We start from the raw sequence: 26,880 nt of genomic DNA, 5'->3' as shown, positions 1-26,880 counted from the left end.
TGAAGTTATCCCCAGTGGTTCAGGAGCCTGATGGTTGAGGGGTAATAACTGTTCTTGAACCTGGTGGTGTGGGTCCTGAGGCTCCTGTACCTGCTTCCTGATGGTAGCAGGGAGAAGAGAGCATGGCCTGGGTGGTGGGGATCTCTGCTTTCCTGTGACACAGCTCCATGTAAATGTGCTGAATGGTGGGGAGAGCTTTACTGTGATGGACTGGTCAGTGTGCACTACTTTGTGTAGATACAGGGAAAAAACTGTGTTTTGCATACCCTCCATGCTGATCATCATATTCGAGGTAGCACAAGCAAAAACAACCGACTGGGGTCTCCAAGTTTTGAGGGGAGATGGTATTGAAGGTCAAGCTGCAGTCGATAAAGGGCATCCTGCTGTATGCACCTTTGCTGTCCAGGTATTCCAGGGTCAAGTGAAGAGCCAATGAAATGATATCTGCTGTGGACCCCTGGTGCCAGAGGCAAATTGGAGTGGATCCAAGTCGCTTTTCAGGCAGGAGTTGATATGTTGTATCACCAACCTCTCAAAACACTTCACCACAGTGAGTTTAAGCGCTACTGGGTGATAATCATTGAGGCACGTGGCTATGTTATTCTTAGACACCAGTACAATTGGAGCCTGCTTGAAGCAGGAGGTTAAAGATCTCGGTGAACTCTCCAGCCAGTTGATCAGCACAGATCTTTAGTGCTTGGCCATGAACCTGATCTGGCATTCCCCCGCCTGAAGGATACTCTCACATCCCCTGCAGAGACTGAAATCACAGGGCCATCAGGGGCAGTGGGAGCTCCTGAAGACGCTTCTATATTTCGATGGTCAAAGTGAACATAGGAAGCATTGAGCTCATCTGGGAGCAAAGCCTTGTTGTGACCTGTGTTGCTCAGCTTCACTTTATGTGATGTGACAGCATTCAAGCCCTGCCACAGCTGTTGAGTATCCTTCGGTGGTTCAAGTTTGTCCCGGAATTGCCACTTCGCGCATGAGATGGCTTTCTGTAGATCGTACCTGGATGTCTTGTATTTAACTTGGCCACCAGACCTGAATGCCACTGATCTGGCCCTTAGCAGATTGTGGATCTCATGGTTCACCCGGGCGTTGGGTTAAAGAAGACTCTAAATTATTTTTGGGAGGTCACGCTCATCCACAACAACAAAGTCTGCGACAACAGTGGTGTATTCATTCAGATCCTCTGATGAGTCTTTGAACGCGGCCCAGTCCGCTGACTCAAAGCAACCCTGTGGCCGCTCTTCTGCCTCCGACAACCATCTCTTTGAAGTCCTTATCTCTGGAGCTTTGCCCTTTAGCCTCTGCCTCATTGCAAGTAGGAGGACAGCCAAGCGATCAGATCCCTTAAGTGAGTGAGAGGGAGGAACTGAATGAAATCAATATAAATGGTGGATAAAACCTTGGGGTCCGCATCCAAGAGTACCAAAAAGAGTCACCCTGGAGACAGTGGAGGGTTAGGGTGGACACTGAATACTCACTGGGCTCAGCAACAATGCCAATGGATTGGAGGCTACCTAAGACAGTGCCAATCTTTGAACAAGGAGGGAGAAAGAAATTGCCAGAGTATGTTTCTTAAGGTAGGTGTGTTGGTGGCAGAATCAGTCAGTGTCGGTTTATAAATGGGAGATGGTGTGAGAACGTCACTTAACAGTCTCTCACCTCTTAACGCTTCTGTCTTCTTCATGTTGCTCTTTCATCCTCTCCCTTTCATATTCCCTTTCTCAATCATTTGTTTATCCTTCTCTCTTTTTACATTCCTTCTCTTCCAAACTTTGGTATTGCCCATGAGAATCGACCATCACCCGACCTCCCTTCATTCTTCACCCCAAGGCTCTGTGCTCACTCCCTAAACACCGACTGAGACCGTTTTGTATCTGCATTATGAGTTTTTCACTTTTAAGTAGCTTTCCCATTATTATTACTACGCAGAAGTTAAAATCCAGAGAGATTCCGTGGTTGTAAACTGCTTGCAAACCAACTGCAGAGCTGTAGTGATGTGCGACCGTCACTAATGTAGCTTGGGGGAACCAGAGTGGAAACATTGGTGGAGAAAAAGGCAGAGAGAGAGGTTTGGTGAAACCAGGGTTGGTAGGATGTTGTTGTGACTGGCTTTAGAGGGAGTCGTGAACATTACTATCCCACATCCTGTTCTATTTCTTTGAATGAAGTCAAGGTAAATGACATAACTTATCACTCAAGCCGATGGAAAATACACTTCACAGGTCAAGCCCCAGACTGGAGACCAACGGAGGAGTTAAGACAAAGACTTCAATGTTGAAAGTAAAATGTTCGTCAGGCTGTTATTTACACTTACACCCTGACGAAGTTCCATTCTGTGACCCTCCATACCAAACGTGCAAGCATCTGCAACCACTTGCTTAACTTTTTTTCCTCTCCTGGAAGATTATGAGCAAATAAAACCCACTGATCATACAGACGGGGAAACAAAAATCAAAGGTTTCAAAGGTTCAATTTAATGTCAGAGAAATGTTTACAATATACATCCTGAAATGCTTTTTCTTCGCAGTCAGAGAATAATCCAGCCTAAGCCTTCGAACCTGTGCTGGCGGGCTGCTGGAAAATATTCCCCACATGTTCCCTCCCCATGGTCCTGCTGATTTCATCACCACTTACATATTGGTTTATGCCAATGCTGTCTCAATAAAATGAATTGAAAAGCAACACTATAAAACACTGCAGGTTGAGTTATAACTGTATGGCACATGTTTGTGTAAATTCAAATGAGTGGCTCTTACAGCTTGTCGCTATGGATCTGGGAATACAGATCTATGATTCCTTAAAAGTGGCATCACAGGGAGATAGGGCCATAACGAGAGCTGTTGGTACATTGGCCTTCATAAATCACAGTATTGTGTATAGGATTTGGAATATTACATTGAAGTTGTGTGAGACTTTGGTGAGGCCTAATTTGGAATATGGTACACAGCTCTGGTCGCCTAGCTACAGGAAAGATATCAATAAGATTGAAAGAGTGCAGAGAAAAGTTACAAGGATATAGCTGGGTCTCGAGGATCTGAATTAAAGGAAAGATTGAACAGGGTAGGGATTTGCTCCCTGGAGCATAGGAAAATCAGGGGAGATTTGATAGAGATATAGTAAATTATGATGGGTATAGACAGGGTAAATGTAAGAAGGCTTTTGCCACTGACATTGGGTGAGACTAGAATGAGGTCACAGGTTAAGAGTGAAAGGTGAAATATTTGAGGGGTAACTGAGGGGGAACTTCTTCACTGAGTGTGAGAGTGGAACAACTTGCCAACAGAAGTGGTGGATGCAGGTTTGATTACAACAGTTAAGTGAAGTTTGAATAGGTACGCGGATGGGAAGGGTATAGAGGGCTATTGTCCAAGTGTGGGTCACTGGAACTAGGCAGGATAACAAGTTGACATGGAATAGATACACCAAAGGGTTTGTTTCTGTGTGGTAGTCCTCTATGACTCTGTGACTTTAGCTTAGTTCCCTGATTTTACTTTACAGCTGAGATAAGTGGCTTACAGTGGGTGCAAACCTGTCTTCAGCCAAAGGCAGCCCAGATGTAATAAGTGATTCAAAGAGTTAAAGACTGAAAGATTCAAAGTACATTTCTTATCAAAATATGTATGCAGTATACAACCCCGAGATTCATCCTCTCCACAGACAGCCACGAAACATAGAACATAGAACATAAAATAGTACAGCACAGTACAGGCCCTTCGGCCCACAATGTTGTGCCGACCCTTAAAGCCTGCCTCCCATATAACCCCCCCCACCTTAAGTTCTTCCATATACCTGTCTAGTAGTCTTTTAAATTTCACTAGCGTATCTGCCTCCACCACTGACTCAGGCAGTGTATTCCACACACCAACTACTCTCTGAGTAAAAAACCTTCCTCTAATATCCCCCTTGAACTTCCCACCCCTTACCTTAAAGCCATGTCCTCTTGTATTGAGCACTGGTGCCCTGGGGAAGAGGCGCTGGCTATCTACTCGATCTATTCCTCTTAATATCTTGTATACCTCTATCATGTCTCCTCTCATCCTCCTCTCCAAAGAGTAAAGCCCCAGCTCCCTTAATCTCTGATCATAATCCATACTCTAAACCAGGCAGCATCCTGGTAAATCTCCTCTGTACCCTTTCCAATGTTTTCACATCCTTCCTATAGTGAGACAACCAGAACTGGACACAGTACTCCAAGTGTGGCCTAACCAGAGTTTTATAGAGCTGTATCATTACCTCCCGACTCAAACTCTATCCCTCGACTTATGAAAGCTAACACCCCATAAGCTTTCTTAACTACCCTATCTACCTGTGAGGCAATTTTCAGGGATCTGTGGACATGTGCTTCCAGATCCCTCTGCTCCTCCACACTACTAAGTATCCTGCCATTTACTTTGTACTCTGTCTTGGAGTTTGTCCTTCCAAAGAGAACTTCACACTTCTCCAGGTTGAACTCCATCTGCCACTTCTCAGCCCACTTCTGCATCCTATCAATGTCTCTCTGCAACCTTCGACAATCCTCTACACTATCTACAACACCACCAACCTTTGTGTCGTCTGCAAACTTGCCAACCCACCCTTTTACCCCCACATCAAGGTTGTTAATAAAAATTATGAAAAGTAGAGGTCCCAGAACCTCTCCTTGTGGGACACCACTAGTCACAACACTCCAATCCGAATGTACTCCCTCCAGCACAACCCTCTGCCTTCTGCAGGCAAGCCAATTCTGAATCCACCTGGCCAAACTTCCCTGGATCCCATGCCTTCTGTCTTTCTGAATAAGCCTACCGTGTGGAACCTTGTCAAAGTAAACCATGGAACCCGTTAAAAGAAAAACATCAATTCTCCCCACCCCAATACAAAAAAAAACAACAAATTGCGCAAACAGCAACAAAAATAACAAGCGAAAAGCACGGAATATAAAACACAAAATCAAAAGAGTCCAGGCATATTTCATTTCAGCTCAGTGTTTGTTATCTGCAAGCCACCCCTATTTAAAATTGCCCAAAATAGCGACAATTAAAAGCATGATCAGAAGCCAGAAACACTTCATAACGTGAACTGCAGAATCCAATCCTCAAACCACGTCGCTCCACCCACCCTCCAGCAGCATCGAGGGAGAGAGAGATCATCTGAACTCAGGGACCTTCCTTAAGGAGCAGCGAGTGAGACGGAGAGAAGGCACAAACTGCCCCCACCCCCATAACTGTGTCATGTGCGGAATAAACGCAAACAGCACGTGCCTGCAATTAATGGAGAGTCCACAAGTTCTTACAGTGGTAGAACAGGGGAGGTGATGAGTTAATTATATTTTACAATGTACATGAATGGTGATGCTCTGGAAAATAAATTTTATTGAAATAAACATGTGGATATATACCAACAGATTGAACCTAACAGTAAATTACCTCAAGGCAATTCAGAGTCAGGTTTTCAGATGCGACAGCAGGTTGACCAACGTGGGGAGATACTGGATGATGACCAGAATTTAAACAACAGTGGCAGGGCTGGGGTGGGGTCGGGCTGGAGAGCAGTGGTGAGGTCTGAGGAGGCAATTCTTTGCCGATCAGTCCAAAGCCCCCTCGGGTGAGTTACAGGTTGGGAAGCAGCAGGAGATCGGGTGACAGGTTCTGCAGCAGAAACTGGAAGCAGCGACTTCCCAGGATTTAACCAAAGAGAGCTTCAGCTCATCCAGTCTTGGGACGCGGACAAATACATCATCAGTCTGTGGAAAGCGTTAGGTTGGGAGTCTGCAACACGATGGATGAAAGTGCTCTTGTCTCTGTCCCCGTGGTCACTGGTCAGTTCTTCCAGACTGTTCTTCAATCCTACATCATCGGAAGATCAGAGGTGGAGAGAGTCAGCAAAGCTAAATTCCTCAGTGTTATCATTTCAGAGGACCTGTCCTGGGTCCAGCGTGTAAGTGCAGTTACGAAGAAAGCACATCTCCACTTCCTTAGAAGTTTGAGAAGAGTCAGCACGACATCTAAAACTTTGACAAGCATCTCTAGATGTATGGTTGCACCATAGCCTGCTGTGGAAACACCAATGACCATGAAAGAAAATTCCTACGGTGCAGTCCATCACAGAGAACACCCTCCCCACCACTGAGCACATCTACAGGGAGTGCTGTTGCAGGAAAGCAGCTTCCGCCATCAGGGACCCCCACCACCCAGGACGTGCTCCCTCCTCGCTGCTGCCATCAGGAAGAAGGGACAGGAGCCTCAGGACCCACACCACCAGGTTCAGGAACAGTTACTACCCCTCAACTATTAGGCTCTTTAACCAGAAGAGATAATTTCTCTCAACTTCATTCACCCCGTTTCTGACTGTTCCCACAACCTATGGGCTCACTTTCAAGAACCCGTCATCTCATGGTCTCAATAGACAATAGACAATAGACAATAGGTGCAGGAGTAGGCCACTCGGCCCTTTGAGCCAGCACCGCCATTCACTGTGATCATGGCTGATTATCCACAATCAATATCCAGTTCCTGCCTTATCCCCATAACCTTTGATTCCGCTATCTTTAAGAGCTCTATCCATTTCTTTCTTAAAAACATCCAGAGACTTGGCCTCCACTGCCTTCTGGGGCAGAGCATTCCGTATATCCACCACTCTCTGGGTGAAAAAGTTTCACCTCAACTCCGTTCTAAATGGCCTACCCCTTATTCTTAAACTGTGGCCTCTGGTTCTGGACTCACCCATCAGCGGGAACATGCTTCCTGCCTCCAGCGTGTCCAATCCCTTAATAATCTTATGTTTCAATCAGATCCCCTCTCATCCTTCTAAATTCCAGTGTATACAAGCCCAGTCGCTCCAATCTTTAATTGCTTTAAAGTCTCAATATTTATTGCTTATTTATTTATTATTATTATTTCCCTATTTCTTTTGTATTTGTATAATTTTTTGTATTTTGCACATTGGTTGTTTGTCTATCCTGTTGCATGTTGTCTTTCATTGATTGTATTATTTTTCTTGGATTTAGTGAGTTTGCCCACAAGAAAATGAATCTCAGGGTTGTATATGGTGACATATATGTGCTTTGATAATAAATTTACTTTGAACTTTGAAGAGTTCCATGGAGGTCTGTTTAGGGACCTATGCTCATTGTGATACTTATAAATGACTTGGATAAGGAAGTGGAAGGGTGGATTATTAAGTTTCTAGATGACACAAAGGTTGGTGGTTTTCTGAATAGTGTAGTAAGTTATAGGTTACAACAGGGCAGTGATAGGACACAGAGCTGGGCTGAGGAGTGGCAGATGCAGTTCAGTCTGGAGAAGTATGAAGTGATACACTTTGGAAGAGTGAACTTGATGGAAGGATTCTTAACAGTGTGGAAGAATGGAGGAATTTTGGAGTCCACGTCCATAGATCCCTTAAAGTTGCCATGTAAGTTGATAGGGTGGATAAGGCAACCTTTAGTAGTTGGGGATTGAATTCAAGAGCTATGAGGTAATGTTGCAGCTCTAAAAAACCCCATTTGGAGTATTATGTTCAGTTCTGGTTGCCTCATTATAGGAAGTGTATGGAAGATTTAACGGGGATGCAGATGAGATTTACCAGAATGCTGCCTGTATTAAGCAGCAAGTCTGATAAGGAATGCTAGGGGTTTTCTCTTCGAAGTTCAAACTCTCAAGTACAACCTTGAGATTCGTCTTCTTACAGGCCGCCAAAAAAAAAAGAAACACATGTAATGCCCTAGTTAAGATTTCTACTGCCATGAGTGGGAGCTTTCAAGGAGAGGAATGGAGAAAACTTTTTGAAAATCTTGTTCATTCACCCTGAGTACAGAACTGCTTTAGAGAAGGTGCAAGTTCCTCCTAAGCAGGATCATGAGCAGAAATGAGGAACTGGCAATACACCCAGTCTCCAGTCTAAACCTGTCATGTTACATCCTGGAGGAGTAGCTAGAGTGACAGGAGACCCCAAACTTGGCCTCAGCCAGCCAGGTGGATGGTCCTGATGATCGGGAGGAAGAGGCACACTTACCTGCAGGAGTGCTGGTGACACCTGAACTACAGAAATCTTTGGCTGTCTCCACAAACGGGATGACAGTGATTGTCAGAAATACCTCAGGAAGAGATGTTACCCTCAGATGTGGGTTGTCGTTTGCCCCTCTTTTTCTTGTGATGGTAGTTACTAGTTTTCTGGAGGAACCAGAAGAGAAAGTCTCCTGGATCGAGGAAGTTGACTTCAAAGTCATTCAACTTTGGTAACTCACCATTACCCAAGGGATGGAAAAGGAGATTAAATGAGAAGACGTTGGAACACGAAGATGTCTTTTCTACGGACGAGTCTGGTGTTGGTTGCTCCAAGTGTACTTGCCACACCATTAGAGTGACTGAGGACACCCCTTTCTAAGAGAAGCCTCACTGGTTAGCACCAATGGAGGTTGAAGATGTTCGGCAGCACCTGCTTAAACTGAAGGAAGCTAAGTTTAATCATGAAGCATGAGGACCTGAGCCACCAGACAGCGAAGAGGCATCCTCTTGTAGACAGAAACGGTCACATGGAGTGGCTGAAGCTGGAGAAGCTGAAGATGAGATGAGGAGGTCTCTGAGGGTCAGGAAACCCCTAGCTAAACTGACAGAATGCACCTGAAAAGCAGAGTGCTTTGTCCATTCCCATGCTGAGATATCCTACTTTCATTTACCAATGGATTGAGGGTCTTGAAAACACAAAATTCATTTGAGTACTGTGTTATTAATAGTGGTTTAATAAGTTTGACATTCATGAGGACATGACTGTTTTTGGTGGGGGGGGGGGGAAGTGCTTTAAGCCCCGGTTAAGATTTCTACTGCGATGTTGTAGGCATTTCATTTCAGTTGTCTGCAAAAGCAGTGTGTCCTACTCGCAGAATGTTTTGGTTTCAGCTAAGATGAGAAGCCCTGCTGGTCAACTTAGGAACGTGAGTCAGCCAATCAGGGTTGTGGGAAAGAGTTTTCTGAAGGACAGTAGTCTGGTTTGGAGGATTTTGAGGGAGCTGCAGAATGGGACAGAAGGGAAGATGCCTCCGAAGGAGAGTCCCCACTGCACGGAGTGCTTTGTGCAGATGAATGGCTCCAGGGAAGAAGGGCCAATACTCCTGAGAGAGAGCCAGTTTGTTGGAGTTGCACTAGGAGGGAAGTTCGGAATGTGGTGTGGGCTTTCATGCAGTCAGTGGGTCCAGCACATGAGAAAAAGACAACACCAGTATGAGTTCCAATGTTTTTGTGAACATTAGACAGGTTTAACTCTAATGGGCCCTTTAATAAACGAAAGAAAATCTGCAGATGCTGGAAGTCCAAGCAACACACACATAATGCTGGAGGTACTCAGCAGGCCAGGCAGAATCTATGGAAAAGAGTATAATTGACATTTTGGGAGTTTCAGCCTGAAACATGGACAATTTACTCTTTTCCATAGATGCTGCCTGGCCTGCTGAGTTCCTCCAGCATTTTGTGTGCATTGTTTGGGCCCTTCTCTTTTCTTTTTCATGTTAACTGTTTGATAGCTGAAATTTGTAAATATGCTTCCTTAATAATTTTGTGCAGTGTATAGCCTGTTATTTCTGGCGACCGACAATTCTGTATAGGCAGCATTTACACAGCGTTCACTCAAATCGAGGTTTCTTTAATCGGAACATCACGATGTTCCCGTTTGGTTGAACCCCAAATTATACTGACCCGGGCTGTATATTGTTTGAGTCGGGTGGCTGTTAGCAGAGCCGCTGAATGGGCCAAGTTTGTGTATGAGCCCGGTGAGGTTACACAAGATAGGACCCATTTTTTAAAACCCACACAGCAAGACTGTCAAACACCCAATGTATGAAAAAGAACAAATCGAGCAAATAATAAAAAGTGAACAAATAACATACAGAACGTTAACCACAGAGTCCCCGAAAGAAAGTCCACAACTCGGAACCCGTTCAGCTCTAAGGCGAGTGAAGGCCCGTACGAGAGCCCGAAGGCCACAGGGCACAGCTGCTCTTGAACCTGGCGGTGTGGGACCGGGACTCCTGCACCGCCGCCCTGATGGTAGTCGCGAGAAGAGAGGGAGAGTGGTCAGACGCAGGCAGACAACACTGAATATCCATTCGTTTCCTGCTCCCATCCTCGACAATTTTAATGGGAGAGCTTTTAACCTGCGCGTAGCATTAACTGGAGCCAACCGCGGGTTCGTGTTTCTCCCCTGCAGTGTCCGCCCCGGGCAATGGCCGTCCCCGTCGTACCTGCGCTTACCAAAGTCTAGTTCACCGAATCCCGCAGGAGACTGCAAAAGCACCAGATCGTTTAATCGGATCAAAAGTACAAAATTAAAGGGGAAATTAAAGGCTACAATCAATCGCAGTTCAGAAGTATATCTAGTCCAGCAGTCCCCAACCACCGGGCCGCGGACCAGTACCGGGCCGCGAGGAAACGATATGATTTGGTGATAGGAGTCAGCTGCACCTTTCCTCATTCCCTGTCACACCCACTGTTGAGCTTGAACGCACGCGAGGTCATTACCCACGCGTCATCCATGTCAGCGCGGGAAGAAGATCAACTCCTCGAGCTTGCAAATGATGGCGGGCTGAAAAATATGTTTGATATAACATCTCTGCCGGCATTCTGGATCTCAAAGTCAAGGCTAAATATCCTGAGATAGCCACAAAAGCACTGAAAACATTGCTTCCATTTCCAACATATCTCTGCAATGAATTCAACGAAAACTAAATTGCAGAATAGACTGGACATAAGGAACCCCCTTCGAGTATCGCTGTCTCCCATCACCCCTCGATGGTACCATCTTGTTCCAGGAAAATAAGCCCAGGGCTCCCACTGATTCAGCGATATTGGTGTGTTGCAATGATTTTATATGTTCATACGGATAAAATATGTGCTGTGTGTTTAATATCCAAATGTTACTTAAAATGTTATGATGCTATTGACTTGTAAGTGACTTATACAGTAATTGACTTATCACTATATTCACGCAAGGAAAATATGCACTGTGTGTTTAATATTAAATTCGTTAGATAAACCCTTTTAGAAACGAAATTGAGTGTATTAGCCACTAAAAAGTGACTTATAGTTGACTGATCTTCTATATTCCGGTTGTGATTAACACCCTCCCCCGAACAGAATTGCCAAAAACGATTTGTGGGAAAAAATCGGCACGTACTCACATATGCACACAGGTGCCCGCGCAAGGCTTCATGGTAATTGTAGTCTTCTCCAGGTAAACACAACGTATTTGACTGCTACTCTTGACCGTCGGCAACCCTACCCCCCCCGCCCCCCCCCGGGGTCGGTCCGTAAGAATATTGTCAATAATAAACCGGTCCGCGGTGCGTAAAAGTTTGGGGACCCCTGATCCAGAAGAAGTGTAACTTCTCTTTGGAGCGAAGGGGGATGAGGGGTGACTTACCAGAGGCGTACAGGATGAAAAGAGTGGAGAGCAAGCGCCTTTTCCCCAGGTGACCACAGCTAAAACGAGAGGCTGTAATTTTAAGGTGCGGAGGAAAGTATAGGGGCCATGTCAGAGGCAAGATCTTTACACAGAGAGTGATGGGTGGTGGTAGAGGCAGATATATTAGGGACCTTTAAGAGACTCTTAGATAGGTACATGATGAAATAAAAATGGAGGGCTATGTGGGAGGGTTAGGGTTAGATTGTCTTAGAGTAGGTTAAAATGTCGGCACAACATTATGGACTGTTTTACGTTTTCTCTCCCCTTCATGACACCTTCTCCACATCTCCCTCTTCCCTCTTCACCCTCCCTCTCTCTTTCTCTTCATCTCTGATTTCTAAAAGACTGTAGACCATAAGACATAGGAGCAGAATTAGGCCATTTGGCCCATCCAGTCTGCTCCATCATTCAATCATGACTGATCCTTTTTTTAAAACATCTCAATTTTTCTCTTGCAGTGAATAAAGGGGATGGTTGTGGTATTGAAGTGATGTATCTTAAAGCTACATTCAATTACTCCATCGGGGACACCATGACTTTGAACTGTACGGTGAAGTTCTGTGATTCAAAGACACCTACCGCAGGTTGGTGCAAGCAGCTTGTAAACGGTTGTGAACCATTGCCAAATGAAAATGAGAGATCCAAGAACCATCCTTTTGAGATGCTTATGGTTTACACAATCCCTTCCGTTAACCTGACTGACAGCGGCAGATATCAATGTCAAGCCGAACAAAATAATGCAACGGCGAAAGGGCACATCATCACCGTGAATGTACATGGTGAGTATTGACAGTTCTTTAACTGTGGAAAGTTACTGATTGTAACATTATTGTGCTGAAGGAAGTTAATTACAGTGCACGTTATGTGCTGTCTGGGGCTAAATCACACCTCTACCCACTCTCACCACCCTACCTGACCAAGGTAGGCCACACAGACCACCTATGACATTGTATGTCCCCTGGCCAGTCCCACACCTACTCCAGCTCAATCCCTCATCTGAGCCCTTGTGACCTGCTTCAATTCTCCACACGTGTAACACCATGATGTGAGGAGGGGTCAGCGACAGAGCTGTCAAACAGCATTTTGTTTGTTTAGAGTGGTACAGGTAACAGACCCTTCCAGCCACACTGCCCAATATCACCAATTTGATCAATTAACCTACTAATGTGCGTTTTTGCAATGTGGAAGGAACTGGAGCACCCAGAGAAAACACAGGTGGTCATAGGGAGAAGGTGCAGACACTTTACGGGCAGCGGTAGGAACTGAACGCAGGTCACTGACTGCTGCAATAGAGTTACATTAACCGTGCTCCACTGTGTCACCATTACTCCCAATAACCTCCTCACAATCTCACTCTCAGCTCCTGACCACATCACAGCCTGGGTCAGTCATGGACTAAAGAGCTGAACTTCGGCTTAGTGGGAAGGTGACTGTCCCCCATATCAAGACAACCCCTGACTGAGCCTGACACCGTGGAGCCCAGGTAAACCTGAAGGTCCTTGGGCATCGGGCAAAAACTCCAGTGGTTGGTGTTACAATGTGAGTTGGCAATATCAGAACCCAAGTGCAGGGGAAAGGCAGACTCGATGCAGAGATAACGACACGAGTTTATTCATAATCATTCGAAAGATAACATCAGTGACTCAGCTGAGCAATACCGCGAGGAGTAACATTCTCCAAACTAGGACCCCATGATTAGCATTAATTGGGCGTCCGCTTAAATAATATAAGAAACATGGAATCCCCCAGCCTGTCAAAATAAACTGAACAGGCTCAACCAGATGGCACCAGGAGACCGCATTACAAAGAATGCGTTGCTCGAGAAATATACAATGAATTAATGGATCTTGTTAAACAACACTTAACCAATTCTGATGCTCTGAAAATGTCAATGCTCTCTGTACCACAGCACAAGCTCAAAGAGCTCATTACAGTTGAGGGTCAGAAGGAGGGGGTGTGTGGGTGTTGGTAGTCAATCATGCCAGTCCCAAGACGTCTCTGCAGCTCATAATACCCCCAACCCCTCCCTCGCACAGAAACTAACAAATCACCCAACCCCTCATCACTGATCTTCCTGGCATTGTATAAGATCAGAAGGGGAGGGGGGGTCTATCGCTGTTCACTAGTGAATGCATGATGTTCATCAGAGGGAGGGAGAGATTTGCATCTCCTCTGCAGCCAGACCTGAACCACACTCAGGAATGGGCAGGTAACGTCCACATCACCACTGACCGGGCAGTGACTACCTACCTGCCACACTCGGTAGTATTCCCATTGCTGTTCCACCCCACTCCTCCCCTCCATCACCAGCACAAACCAGCCTCAGTCATTCGGTATCCTGTGGCAACTGACTCTCCTCCTGACACCCCAAGGTCCCTGAAGGCAAAGTCAGGGGGGTGGTGGAACACTCTCCACTTGACAGAGTTAGCCAAGCCTCAAAAACTCTCAAGACATCTCAACACCATCCAGGACAAATCAGCCCACATGACCAGCTCCCCATCCACCTCTCTAAAACCACCCCCTTCCCTCTGGCACTGGCGCACAGTGGCAGCAGTGTGAACCACCCACAAGATGCACTGTGGTCACTTGTCCTGGCTTGTCAGACAGTTCCTCACAATCCATCCCTTCTACCACTGAGATAGGACAGGCAGCCAGTGCAAGTAACACCACCACCTGCAGGTTCCCCTCCAAGTCATACACAGTCCCATCTTGGAAACATATTATCGTTCCTTCACCATCACTGGGTTCAAATCCTGGAATTCCTTCCCAAACTGCACCATGGAAACACCTTTGTCAAAGGACTGAAAGTTTCAAGCTGGCAACTCCAACTTCGCGTGACAGTTAGGGATGGGCTTGCCTGCGATGCCCAGATCTTCTGAATCAAGGAATTCTTTGGTAGGACTGGGAATCCCTCTAGCGGCTGCCAAGGGAAATGGGAAACTTTCAATTTTCAAGTGGGATTCTGGCTTCTTCCCCCTTCCTTCTCAGTTCTGATGAAGGGTCTTGGCTCAAAACATCGACTGTTTATTCCTCTCCATAGATGCTGCCTGACCTGCTGAGTTCCTCCAACACTTTATTTATAAAATTTAGCTGTAACGTGTGGCGTAGGCCCTTCTGGCCCTTTAAGCCATGCCATTCCAGCATACAATGACCAATTAGCCTACCCAGTATGTCCTTGGACTGTGGGAGAACACCAGAGCTGCCAGGGGAAACCCATACATTCCACAGGAAGGATGTACAGAAACTCCTTATAGGATGGTGCCGGAATTGAACTCCAAAGTCCGGAACGCCCTGAGCTATAATGGCATCAGGCTAGCCACTTGTTGCTCCCTATGTTCTACCTGGGCCCAGTACTCAAAGATGGTTTCACCCTGCACTCAGTAACATTTGTGTCCCAACGGGGCGCAGTTACAAACTGCCCTTTTCTTCTCTCTCCCCACGAGTTCCTTCATTGTTGCATCAGAATGGGTTACTTGTATGATGCTAATGCAGGCGATATCACAATAAGGGTGGTTCTCCCCTCCCCCATTATAACCAGCCCATGAACGCTTCATGAAAGTGACATGGACAAGGCTCCAGGTCCATTCATAATCTGAAAGGTGCGGGCCTGTCAACAAAGGATCTCCCGTTTGGGTCTTTGAATGCTCAGGTCAATGTTTAAGGCACGTCCACATTCTACCATGGCCAATCTTTCTGGTGTGCAGGTGAGATCGGTTCTCTTTAATCAACGTATGGGACCTGGGTGTCAGCAGCGTCACCCATCCCCAAATTCCCATAGCGAAGGTTGGGAGCGAGTTACCTTCTGCTGAGGGTGCTTCCACTGTTCTGTTGGGGATAGAATTCCCGGAGTTCGACCCAGTGACAGTGAAGAAATGGGAGTTGAAGGGAACTTGTCGGGATGGTGTTCTCATTCATCTGCTGCAGCGTTTGTAGACAAGGACGTGCTGCGGGAGTAACCTCGGCAAGTAACTGACAGTGCACTTCGTAGACGGTGCACACAGCAGGCACTGTGCTCCAGTGGTGGCGGTGGGGGGGGGGGGCATAGTATTTAAAGGTGACAGAGGAAGTGGTTTTATCTGCAACTAAAAAGATCGTTCAGAATGAACGCCTTCTGTTTATCATCTCGGGCAGTTTTTCTGAATTCCAGTGACTCAGTGTCACAGTGATGTATCCACGTTGCTTTGATCTGCTTGCTTCTCACTTCATGACCAGAATCCAGACCTCTGGATATAAAAGGCAAGAGATGAAAAGATTATGACAAGCTAAAAATTCAAGACAGTTCTGTTAATTGACTTTTATCTCTTTCCTAAGGAGTGAAAGCGACTACTCATGGGCCCAGCACCACTGGTGAATGTGAGTTTGGCTGATTTCGTTTGGTGATTTTCCTTTCCTGTTTAAAGGCTACTTACTGCACGGAGTTGGTAAAGTGTGACTTGTCCTGGTCTCAAACAATCAGGGTTCTCCTGAGATGAAACTACTAATCATCTTCAGTCTGTGCTGGTGCCAACCAGAGGCTCTTCCGCCATTGTTATTGGCTGTTCCCTGTCACTTAGCAATGCCAGAATAATTCTCTGATGTAACCAGATACAGCAGGGTTCTTGGGTCCGTGGGCCTTCATTCCAAGCAGATGGGCTTGGAAGGCTGTTCAGAGCTCTGCACCAAAGAGCCGCCTTCAGTTCCTTTGGGGTCAAAGTGGGGAGCTAGGTTCCAGAGATGGGCAGGGGACAGCCGAAATATACAGGGACTCAAAGGGTTAAATTCAGAGAATGTGCTGCCCAGGGCTAGGCTTGTGGTTTCTGGAGTGTTGGCACTTAGTGGAGGGCAGTGTCGAAGCTGTAACATGATTGGATGCTTTGATTAGGTTGCTGGAAGGATATGGGGGTGCCCAGAACTGGGGATGGAGGTGGGGGGGGACGGGAGGAGCATGTCTTTGAAATGGGAACCCAACCCATCCAGGACTGATGTTGGTACTACCTCCCTGCACACACAAGTGGGAATGTGAAACTTTTTCCCCCAAATACTCTGAGGGCTGAAGGGAAGTTGGATCGTCTGAGAGATTTCTGTTGGGTTTGGGTTGTGGAACCAATGTGGAGATGGTGTTGAGATGAAAAGAACAATTTAATTGGACAGTTAATGGAACTGAGCATTGAAAGAATCCCACTCCAGTGACCCTCTGGGATCTTGGCACTGATTAACGGGGTGTGACTTCTCTGAAGAGCAGGGTGCTGAGTAGGTTCCTCAGCTGAGGAGGCTCTGTTTCTCCTTCTCTCTCCGAGCCCTATGGTGACCAGGTTCCTCCAGAAGAACCACCCTGATCTATGAAACAATGTTACTATCAATGAAAGGCGAAAGGAGTACAAGCTGGTCTGCTCCGTCCGGACCCGTGACTGGGTTCTGGGGCTGTCACATCTTATCCCTGTGTGAAGCCGCAGCCCTTGATAACGTTCAGTGCAGAACAGCCCTCAACACGCTTCCTGTTCTCGCACTTCATACCAGCAGGTTTTTTTGGCTTCTGTCTGCAATAAACTTATCACACTTTTTTAACGTACAAAGCACAGCATTCAGTTTATACCATGACACTGAAAACACAGCATTCACATTCCCCTGCCGACCATAGGAACAGCGTGAACCCCTATCACTTTCCCTGGTGATTAATGCCTCCAATGAGCAGAGCAATACTGAGGGAGGGGCAGTACGGAGGGAGTTTTGGATTGGTGGGGTGCTGCGGGAGGGCCATTACTGAGGGAGGGGAGGTACTGAGTGTCATGCAGTGGGAGGGGGCAGTACTTAGGGAGCATTAAATTGTGAGAGCGGCAGTAGTGAGGGGCTGTACTGAGGTGCATCACACTGTGGGAGGGACGGTAACGAGATAGTGTCTCACCGTGGGAGGAGCAAGCCAATATTCATTTGATGGAGTGGCTATCATTTGAGTGGAGCAGTATTAGAGTGGCCTGGCTTTGGCTCAACAGCTTTGGGCAAGCACAGACAGAGGCTCTAGTAAGTTTTCTTCTGTAATTACATAGGTAGTGCACTGAGAATTGGTCCAGAGTTAGTGGTATGTTCCTTATGTGAAATGTGGGAACTTTAGGAAACCTCCAGTTTTCCTGATAACTACATCTACACAACATGCACTGAGCTGCAGCTCCTTAGAGACCGTGTTAAGGAACTGGAGCTGCAGCTTAGTTATCTTCGGCTTATACGGGAAATGAGGAGGTGATGGATAGAAGCTACAGGGAGGAAGACATGCCTAAGTTGTAGGGGTTAGGGGAATCTCGGGATGAGCCTACAGCGTTCTTCAATGGGAGGGTGAGCAGCAATAGGTCATAGTCCATGTTGGTACCAATAACGTGGATAGGAAGGGTGATGAGGTCCTGCAAAGTGAGTTCAGGGAGTTAGATGTGAAGTTAAAGGGCAGGACCTCCAGGGTTGTGTTCTCAGGAGTACAATCGATGCCATGTGCTGGTGCGGCCAGAAATAGGAATATCATACAGTTTAACACATGGCTAAGGAGTTGGTGTAGGAGGGTGGGCTTCAGATTTTTGATCCACTGGGCTGTCTTCCAGGGAAGAAGGGACCTGTACAGTAGGAACAGTTTGCACCTGAACTGAAGGGGACCAATATCCTGGCAGCTAGGTGTCCTAGTTTACACAGTGTGTGGCTTAAGCAGAGCACTAGATAGAGGAGTGGTTGTGAAGGAAGATGTTATTAAGCCTGCATACAAAGTCAGGAATCAAAAGTTTGAGCATGCTGGGATTAATGTTCTGAGCTGTGTATATTTCAATGCAAGGGGTGTTGTAGGAAAGGCAGATGAGCTCAAGGCATAGATCAACATGTGGAATTATGATATTGTAGCCTCTAGTGAGACTTGGATGCAGGAGAGGCAGGATTGGCAGCTTATTGTTCCGGAGATTCTTTGTTTTAGATGTGATAGAGTGGGACAGATTAAGGGGGGTGGGGGGAGAGGGTTAGCAATACTAGTCGTGGAAAATGTCACGACAGTGCTGACAGAACAGACTGGAGAGCTCATCTAGTGAGACCTTGTGGGTAGAACTGAGGAATAAAAAGGGTATGACCACATTAATAGGATTATATTACAGATCACCCAACACTCCATGGGATTTGTAGAGATCACACACTGTTGTAAGAAATATAAAGTTGTGATCGTAGGTGATCTTAACTTTCCACATATTGACTGGACTCCCATACTGTAAAAGGGCTGGATGGGAAAGAGTTTGTCAAATGTGTTCAGGAAAGTTCCCTTAATCAGTACATAGAGGTCCCAACTAGAGAGAGCGTGATATCTGATCTCTTATTAGGGAATAAGATAGGGCAGATGAGAGAACACTTGGCATCTAGTGATCATAATGCCATTAATTTCGTAAATTATGGAAAATAGCAGGTCTGGTCCTCAGGTTGAGATTCTGAAGTAGAGAAAGGCCAATTTTGATGGTATCAGAAAAGGAGTATAAGAAATGCAAGAGAACACTAAAGAAGGAAATCAGGACAGTTAAAACAAGGCGTAAAGTTGCCCGAACAAAACAAGGTGAAGGAGAATCCTAGGAGCTTGTACAGATTTATTCAGAGCAAAGGAATAGCTAGGGACACGCAGTCTATAGATGTGAGGAAATGCAGCAGCGAGGTCATAGACTCTATACAGATTACAGAGGAGGAGATGGTTGCTGTCTTGAGGCAAATTAGGGTGGATAAATTTCCAGGGCCTGACAAACTGTTTTCTTGGACCCTGCAGAAATTGCAGGGGCCCTAGAAGAGATATTTAAACATACTCAGCCACAGGTGAAGTGCTAAAGGGTTGGAGAATAGCTAATGTTTTCCCATTGTTTAAGACAGGCTGTAAGAATAAATCAGAAAATTATAGGCTGCCGATTCTGACATCAGTAGCGGGAAGGTTATTGGAAGGTATTCCAAGGGACCAGATATATAAGTATTTGGATAGACAGTGACTTATTAGGACTGGTCACATGGTTTTGTGCATGGTAAGTCATGCCCAATCAATCTTATAAAGTTTTTCAAGGAAGCTACCAGGAAAGTTCATGTTGTCTACATGGACTTTATTGAGGAATTTAAGAAGGTCCCACGTGGGAGGTTGTTCAAGGAGGTTCAGTTGCTTGGCATTCAAGATGAGGTAGTAAATTGGATCAGATATTGGCTTCACAGAAGAAGCTGTAGAGTGGTAGTAAATGTTTGCCTCTTTAACTGGAGGCCTGTCACTAGTGGTGTGTCGCAGAGATTGGTGCTAGGCCTATTGTTGTTTGTCATCTACATCAATGATCTGGATGATAATGTGGTAAATTGGATCAGCAAATTTATGAGTAACACCAAGACTGAGATGTAGTGGATAGTGAGGAAGACCATCAAAACTTGCAGCAGGGTCTGGACCAGCTGGAAAAATGCAGTGAAAAATGGCAGATGGAATTTAATGCAGACAAGTGCGAGATGTTGCACTTTGGGAGGACCAACCAGGGTAGGTCTTACAGCATTGTAGAGCACTGAGGAGTGTGGTAGAACAAAATAGTTCTATCACAGGAAGATAGGGCTGTAAAGAAAGCTTTTGGCACATTGTCCTTCAAAAATCAATGTGTTGAGTATAGGAGATGGGATATTATGTTGAAATATATAAGATGTTGGTGAGGCCTAATTTCGAGTATTGTGTGCAGTTTTGGTCACCTACCTACAGGAAAGATATAAACAAGGTTGAAAGAGCACAGAGGAAATTTACAAGGATGTTGCTGGGACTTGAGGACCTGAGTTTTAGGGAAAGGTTGAATAGGCTAGGACTTAATTCCCTAGAATGTGGAAGACTGAGGGAAGATGTTTTAGAGGTGTACAAAATTATGAAGGGTCTAGATAGGGTAAATGCAAGCAGACTTGTTCCACTGTTTAGGGAGAGACTATGACTAGAGTTCATGGGTTAAGGGTGAAAGGTAAATGTTTAAGAGGAACAGGAATGGAAACTTCTTCGCTCAGAAGATGGTGAGAGTGTGGAACGTGCTAGCAGTGCAAGTGGTGGATGTGGGTCCGATTTCAACATTTAAGAGAAATTTGGACAGGTACATGGATGAGTGGGGTATTGAGGGCTATGGTCCGGGTGCAGGTCGATGGGAGCAGGCAGATTAATGGTTCGGCATAAAAGCCAAAAGGGCTGTTTCTTTACTGTAGTGTTCTATGACTTCTAGAAGATTGAACAGTACCGCAGAACAACAGGCCCGTTGACCCACGATGCCTGTGCCAAACACAAAGTGAAATTAAACTGCATCCCTTCTGCCTGTACATAATCCATATCTCTCCATTCCCTACATTTTCATGTCCATCTAACAGCAGCTTAAATGCCACAATTGTATCTGCTTCCAATACTCCTTTCTTCCGCCTGTTCCAGCACTGCAATAAACTTTGCTTTGCACATCTCCCCTAAACTTCCCCCCCACCCCCCGCCGCCTTAAATGCTTGTCCTTTTGTACTTGACATTAATACCCTGGGAAAAAGATTCTGAACGTTTACCTTATCAGTACCTTTCATAATCTTACAAAACTCAGCCTCACCACTCCAAAGAAAACAATCCCAGTTTGTCCAGCCTCTCTCTATAGTACATACCCTCTAATCTGGGCAGCATCCTGAGAAACCTCTTCTGCACCCTCTCAGCATAAAAGCAAAAGAGAGAGCATATAATATGGCAAAAGTTAGTGGGAAGGTAGAGGATTGGAAAGTTTTTAAAAACCAACAGAAGGCAACTAAAAAGCCATAAAGATAGTAAAGATGAAATATGAGGGTAAGCTTGCCAATAATACAAAAGAGGATACAAAAAATTTCTTCAGTTATATCAGGAGTAAAAGAGAGGCAAGAGTGGGTATCAGACCCCTAGAAAATGACACTGGAGAGGTAGCAATGGGAGAACAAAGAAATGGCAGATGAACTTAATAAATATGTGCATCAGTCTTCACTGTGGAAGACTTGAGCAAAGTGCCAGAAATACAACAGTGCTGGGGGTTAGAAGTGATCGTTGTTGCTATTAGAAAGGAGAAGGTACTTGGGAAGCTAAAAGGTCTGAAGGCAGTCACCTGAACCAGATGGGCTACTTCCCCAGGTTCTGAAAGAGGTAGGTGAAGAGATTGTGGAAGTATTAGTAATGATCTTTCAAGAATCACTAAATTCTGGAATAGTTCCGAAGGACTGGAAAATTGCAAATGTCACTCCACAGTTCAAGAAGGGAGGGAGGTAGAAGAATGGAAATTATCGGCCAGTTAGCCTGACTTCAGTGTTTGGGAAGATATTGGAGTCTATTATTAAGGATGAGAAATCTGCTGAAATTCTTTGAGGAAATAAGAGACAGGATAGACAAAAGAGAATTGGTGGATATTTCAGAAGGCCTTTGACAAAGTGCCCCACATGAGACTGCTTAGCAAGATAAGGGCCTATGGTATTACAGGAAAGATACTAGCATGGATAGAGCATTGGCTGGTTGGCAGGAGGCAAAGAGTGGGAATAACAGAAGTTTTTCTGGTTGGCTGCCAGTGACTAGTGGTGTTCCACAAGAGTCCGTATTGGGACCACTTCTTTTTACATTGTTTGCCAATAATTTGAATGAAGGAATTGATAGCTTTGTGGCCAAGATTGCAGATGATATGGAGGTAGGTGGAAAGGAAGGTAGTGTTGAGGCAGCAGGGTGTCTGCAAAAAGACTTAGTCAGATTGGGAGAATGGGCAAAGAAGTGTAGATGGAATGTTGTGTTGGGATGTGCATGGTCATGCACTTTGGTAGAAGGAATAAAGGAGTGGACTATTTTCTAAATTGGGAAAAAATTCAAATATCAGAGGTGCAAAGGGACTTGAGAGTACTTGTACAGGATTCCCTAAAAGTTTACTTGCAGGTTGAGTTGGTGGTCAGGTCGGTGGTTAGGAAGGCAAGTGCAATGTTAGCATTAATTTTGAAAGGACTAGAATACAAAATCGAGGATGTAATGCTGAGGCTTTATAAGGCATTGGTCAGGCTCCACAAAGGACTGTGAGCAGTTTTGGGCCCCTTACTTAAAGTATGAGCTGGCATTGGAGAGGGTCCAGAGGAGGTTCATTAGAATGATCCCAGGAATGAAAGGGTTAACATATGAGGAGCATTTGATGGCTCTGGCCTGTACTCGCTGGAGTTTAAAAGAATGAAGGGTGACCCCATTGAAACTTATCAGGTGCTGAAAGGCCTAGACAGAGTGGATATGGAGACGATGTTTCTTATAGTGGGGGATTCTAGGACCAGAGAGCATGGACTCAGAATAGAGGGACATCCATTTAAAACAGAGGAAACATTTCTATAGCCAGAGGGTGGTGAATCTGTGGAATTCACTGCCACAGACGGCTGTGGAGGTCAAGTCATTGGAATATTTAAGGCAAAGATTCATAGACCAGGTGTCAAAGGTTATGGGGAGAAAGCAGGAGAATGGGGTTGAGAGGCATAGTAAATCAGCCATGATGGAAGCAGACTCAATGGGCCAAATGGCCTAATTCTTATTGAATTAGGATGCCTCATTAGAATGCTCCTCTGTCTTATGGTCTTGTGGTGTGTCCAAAGCCTTGACATCCTTCCTATATTGGGGCGACCAGAAGTGCCAGCTAACAAAAGCTTTATATAACTTCAGAATTACTTCCTGACTTGTTAGAGGTAACACAGAGTGGTGGGTGCATGGAGCACACTGTGGAGCTGGTGTTAAAGGCAGATCAATTAGGAGCATTTAAGAGATTCTTAGATAGGTATATGGATGGTAGAAAAATGGAGGTCTTTGTGGGAGTGGATAGAACGGACTTGGACTAGGTTAATAGGTCGGCACAACGTCATGGGTTGAAGTGTGCAGTGTGCTATACTCTTCTATGTTTCCTTGGACAGCGCTCGACGCTGTATTACACTGTCCATAATTCCACCACAGTGGGAGCTTGCTGTGCACGGCTTGGCTGATGGATGAGTCACATAGCAGCGGTGACGCGCTCACTTGAAAGCTCTTTGGGAAAACCCAGAGAGCTGTGAGGGTTGGAGGAGAGCGAAGTCTGTCTTCGTGTTCCCGCAGAGTAGTGGGGGTGGTGGGTTTGCCCTCTATCCCAGTGCATAGGTTCTGACCACTCCAGTCTTTGTTTTGCAGTGATACCAACAAACTCTACAATGATGACTCAAGGTCCTGTCAACTCCATTTCCTGGGTCTCTTACGCCATTATTGCTGTGGGAACTGTGAGCGCTGTCGGGTTCATTGTATTGATCACCTACTTCTGCATACGGAACTTCCATGGTGAGTGCACGGCTCGGCAGCACTGCTCCTCTACCTCCACACACACCCGCCCCTCCATGTCCGGCCCATAACCTAGTTTTTTCCTTGTTTTTCAGAGCCCCTGGATTCCGCCGAGCCCAGCGCCAGCAGCCAGCGGACCCAGTACCATGTGAGTCTGTGATTTTCGGAAGGTGTGGGTCTGACGTTCAAGCCGGGGCTTCCTCGCTCTCCTGCCGAACTCCTCCCACAGAACCACGGCAGGCCTTGTGGCCCGTCGGCCCAGTGCTAGCTCTGTGGAAGGATGTCCAATCAGTCCTGGTCGTCCGCTGAAATTCCTCATTTTAAGCATTTTTCCAAATCCTTTCGGAAACTTTACACCGATTCTACATCCCATCAACCTTATAGGCAGTGAGTCCCAGATGACAGCATTAGCCACATCCCTCCTCTCCCTCCACCCCCAGTTCTTCTGTCCATCACTTTGCCATGCTTGGAGACAGTTCTTTCTCATTTATCCCATCAGTGATCAGTGTGACTTTGGATATCTCTGTCACACTTGATTTTCCTCCACAACCTAACTTACCTTGCCCTGAAAGAGTTACCACCACTGTTAAACAGGGAGGATGGAGGAAGGTCAGGACGACGATAACTGCAGGGGACTGACGTCCAGTGGTCAGAGGTCCAGTGGCCGGTGGTGTGACACCTGGCAGGACCTGTTGCCTCCCTGGGGCCAGAGTTGACCTTTTGCAGTTGAGCGGCATTCTCAGAAGTCACACCCTGTCGTGTACTATTAGTGAGGTGCCGAGGCACATCTGCAGGAGAACCGTAAGGCAGTGCCATGCCCCAGCGCCTACGGAAACAGAGAGTGGTGAAGATAAAGTCTTGGGATGGGAGGAAGGGTCCCGAGGCCACAGTACCCAGTCAGGCCAGGATCACACTTCCACAGAGCTGGGTTCACTGCTGGGTAGGTATCCTAGGGATGTGTTGGAGTAGGAGTGGCGGGGGGAGGTGGTTAACAGAGGGGAGGGACCGAGAAAATGAACAGGGATATGAAAGCAAAAACACGACTGGAACAAAAAACAGGGCCAGACTAAAGGAGAATAAGGAAGTCTCAGGCAGGTTTGTAACACAGGGAGCATATTAAACAACAGGGGACACAAGAGATTCTGCGGATGCTGGAAATCTAGAGAAACACACACAAAACACTGGAGGGACTCAACAGGTCAGGCATCACCTATTGAGGAAAATGAACACTCGACGTTTGCCCTTTGCCCCTTGCATCTGTCACCTCCCGGCTTCTCACAGCATTCCTAATCCGCACGCTCCCAGCTGCATCCACCCATCACCCATGCTCCTGCTTCTCCCCCTCCCCACTCCCTTTTATTCAGATTTCCCTCCTCCCCCCCTTCTTTACTTCCAGTCCTGATGAGGGGTCTCAACCCAAAACGTCAACTGTTCACAACCTTCCATAGATAGAGCATGACCCCACCACTTACTGTGCAAGAGTCTTAGGCACCATAGCTATATATACACGACTAAGACTTTTGCACAGTCCTGTATATTAAACAAGGCAGGCGAGCTGCAGGTGTGACTAAACCGGTGGGACTGTGAGACACTAACAGAGAACAGCCATTATAAGGGGGAGCTATTAACAGTGGAGAAGAGGAGAAGTCTCAGCCACTGTCTGCAGTTCCTATTTGAGACACTCATCAGATTAAAGGCAAGAGTTTTGTCGATGATAGAAACCGAGAGTGAAATTGAACAGTGAACGTAATCAGAATATAGAGACCATGTTGCTAATATAAGGTTGCTGCCAACAGTTTAGAGGGGAAATGAAAAGGGGAAATAAGTAAGGCAGCTATAAAAGGTTATCCAGGATACTTTGCAGACGCATGAGCAGGAAAAGAGCAGTAAGCAAGAAATGGAGCCAAGCAGACAATAAAAGAGAAAGGTGGAGCCTGGCTGAGTCATAATGGAGTATATCACACCTGCTTAAAGCATGAAGAAGCTGCTGAGGTCTCAGCAAAGGAGGACGTGCGTAGTTAAGATTCTAAATGGATTATCGGTTGATAAAGAGCGGAAAGGCTAGGTACTTGAAAGACAAGGTGGATAATTCACCTGGTCCAGATGGAATGCGTCCTGAGGGGGTTAAGAAGGGAAACTGCAGAGGCCTCTCCATGAGGATTGAGACATCATGTTGTACGTAGTTGGAAAAAGCATTCACTGGACCACAGGTGGAGTACCATGTACAGTTTTGGTCTCCGCACCACAGGGAGGGTGTGGTAGCGATAGAGGTGGTGCAGAAGAGATTCACCAGAACGTTCTCTGGAATGAGGGTCTTGGTTATGAGGAGAAACTGGAAAGGCTGGGCTTATTCTCACTGGAGTGCAGGAGGTTGGGTGGGGGCACAGGTAGGGCAATCACGGTACCAAGGCAGAGGAAGTATTGGACATGAGTTTAAGGAGAGAGGGGAGAAATTTAAAGGCGATCTGAGGGGCAAGTTCCTCACATGGAGGGTAGTGGTTAAAAGACCATAAGCCGAGAAGGAACAGAAATAGTCCATTCAGCCCATCGAGTCTCCTCTGCCATTCCATCATGGTTGATTTATTAACTCTCTCAACCCCATTCTCCTGCTTTCTCCCTCACTAATCAAGAATCTTTGACGCCCCTACTAATCAAGAACCTATCAACCTATAAGACCTTCAGACATGGGAATTACCTGGAAAGAAGTGCCAGAAGAGGAAGGTAGAGGCAGATACAGTCACAACGTTTAAAAGGCAGGTACTTGGATAGGAACAGGGTGATTCACAGAACTGGTGCAGGTAAATGGGTCTGGGCACCGGTAGGCAATTTGGTCAGCATGGACAGGCTATGAGTCTACAAGCTTTAAAGGTTCAGAGGTAGCGGCTGTGGAGATGGGTTCACAGACACACCTTGCACACAGAGCGGTCAGTGTAAGCTCAGTGCCGGATAAAGGTTTAAGGTTTGCTTGGTCACGTGTACTGTGCATCGAAACGTGCAGTGAATTGCGTCATTTGCGCGAATGGCCAACACGTCGAGAATGTGATGGGGCAGTCCACTGAGGCTGTCCTGCTCCCAGAGCCATGATAGCATACCCATACGTATGTCTCTGGAATGTGGGAGGAAGCTGGAGGACCCGGGGGAAACCCACATGACCA

At 46.2% G+C, this 26,880-nt stretch overlaps 1 protein-coding gene across 1 annotated transcript in view; it reads left to right on the top strand.

Moving 5' to 3' along the window:
* The window catches only part of si:ch211-214p13.8 (uncharacterized), a 44,365-nt gene that overhangs the window by 7,947 nt on the left and 9,538 nt on the right, over nucleotides 1-26,880 (top strand). The window contains exons 2-5 of the mRNA XM_063047502.1: nucleotides 11,904-12,224; nucleotides 15,757-15,798; nucleotides 23,582-23,725; nucleotides 23,821-23,873. Of these exons, the coding sequence (XP_062903572.1) occupies nucleotides 11,904-12,224; nucleotides 15,757-15,798; nucleotides 23,582-23,725; nucleotides 23,821-23,873 (560 nt within the window). The remainder of the gene's footprint in view (nucleotides 1-11,903; nucleotides 12,225-15,756; nucleotides 15,799-23,581; nucleotides 23,726-23,820; nucleotides 23,874-26,880) is intronic.

This window comes from Mobula hypostoma, chromosome 5 (genome assembly GCF_963921235.1).
Source record: "Mobula hypostoma chromosome 5, sMobHyp1.1, whole genome shotgun sequence".
In the NCBI taxonomy this organism is placed as follows: domain Eukaryota; kingdom Metazoa; phylum Chordata; class Chondrichthyes; order Myliobatiformes; family Myliobatidae; genus Mobula; species Mobula hypostoma.
The sequence above is the reverse complement of the archived record's forward strand: the minus strand, read 5'-3'. Positions and strand labels throughout refer to the sequence as shown.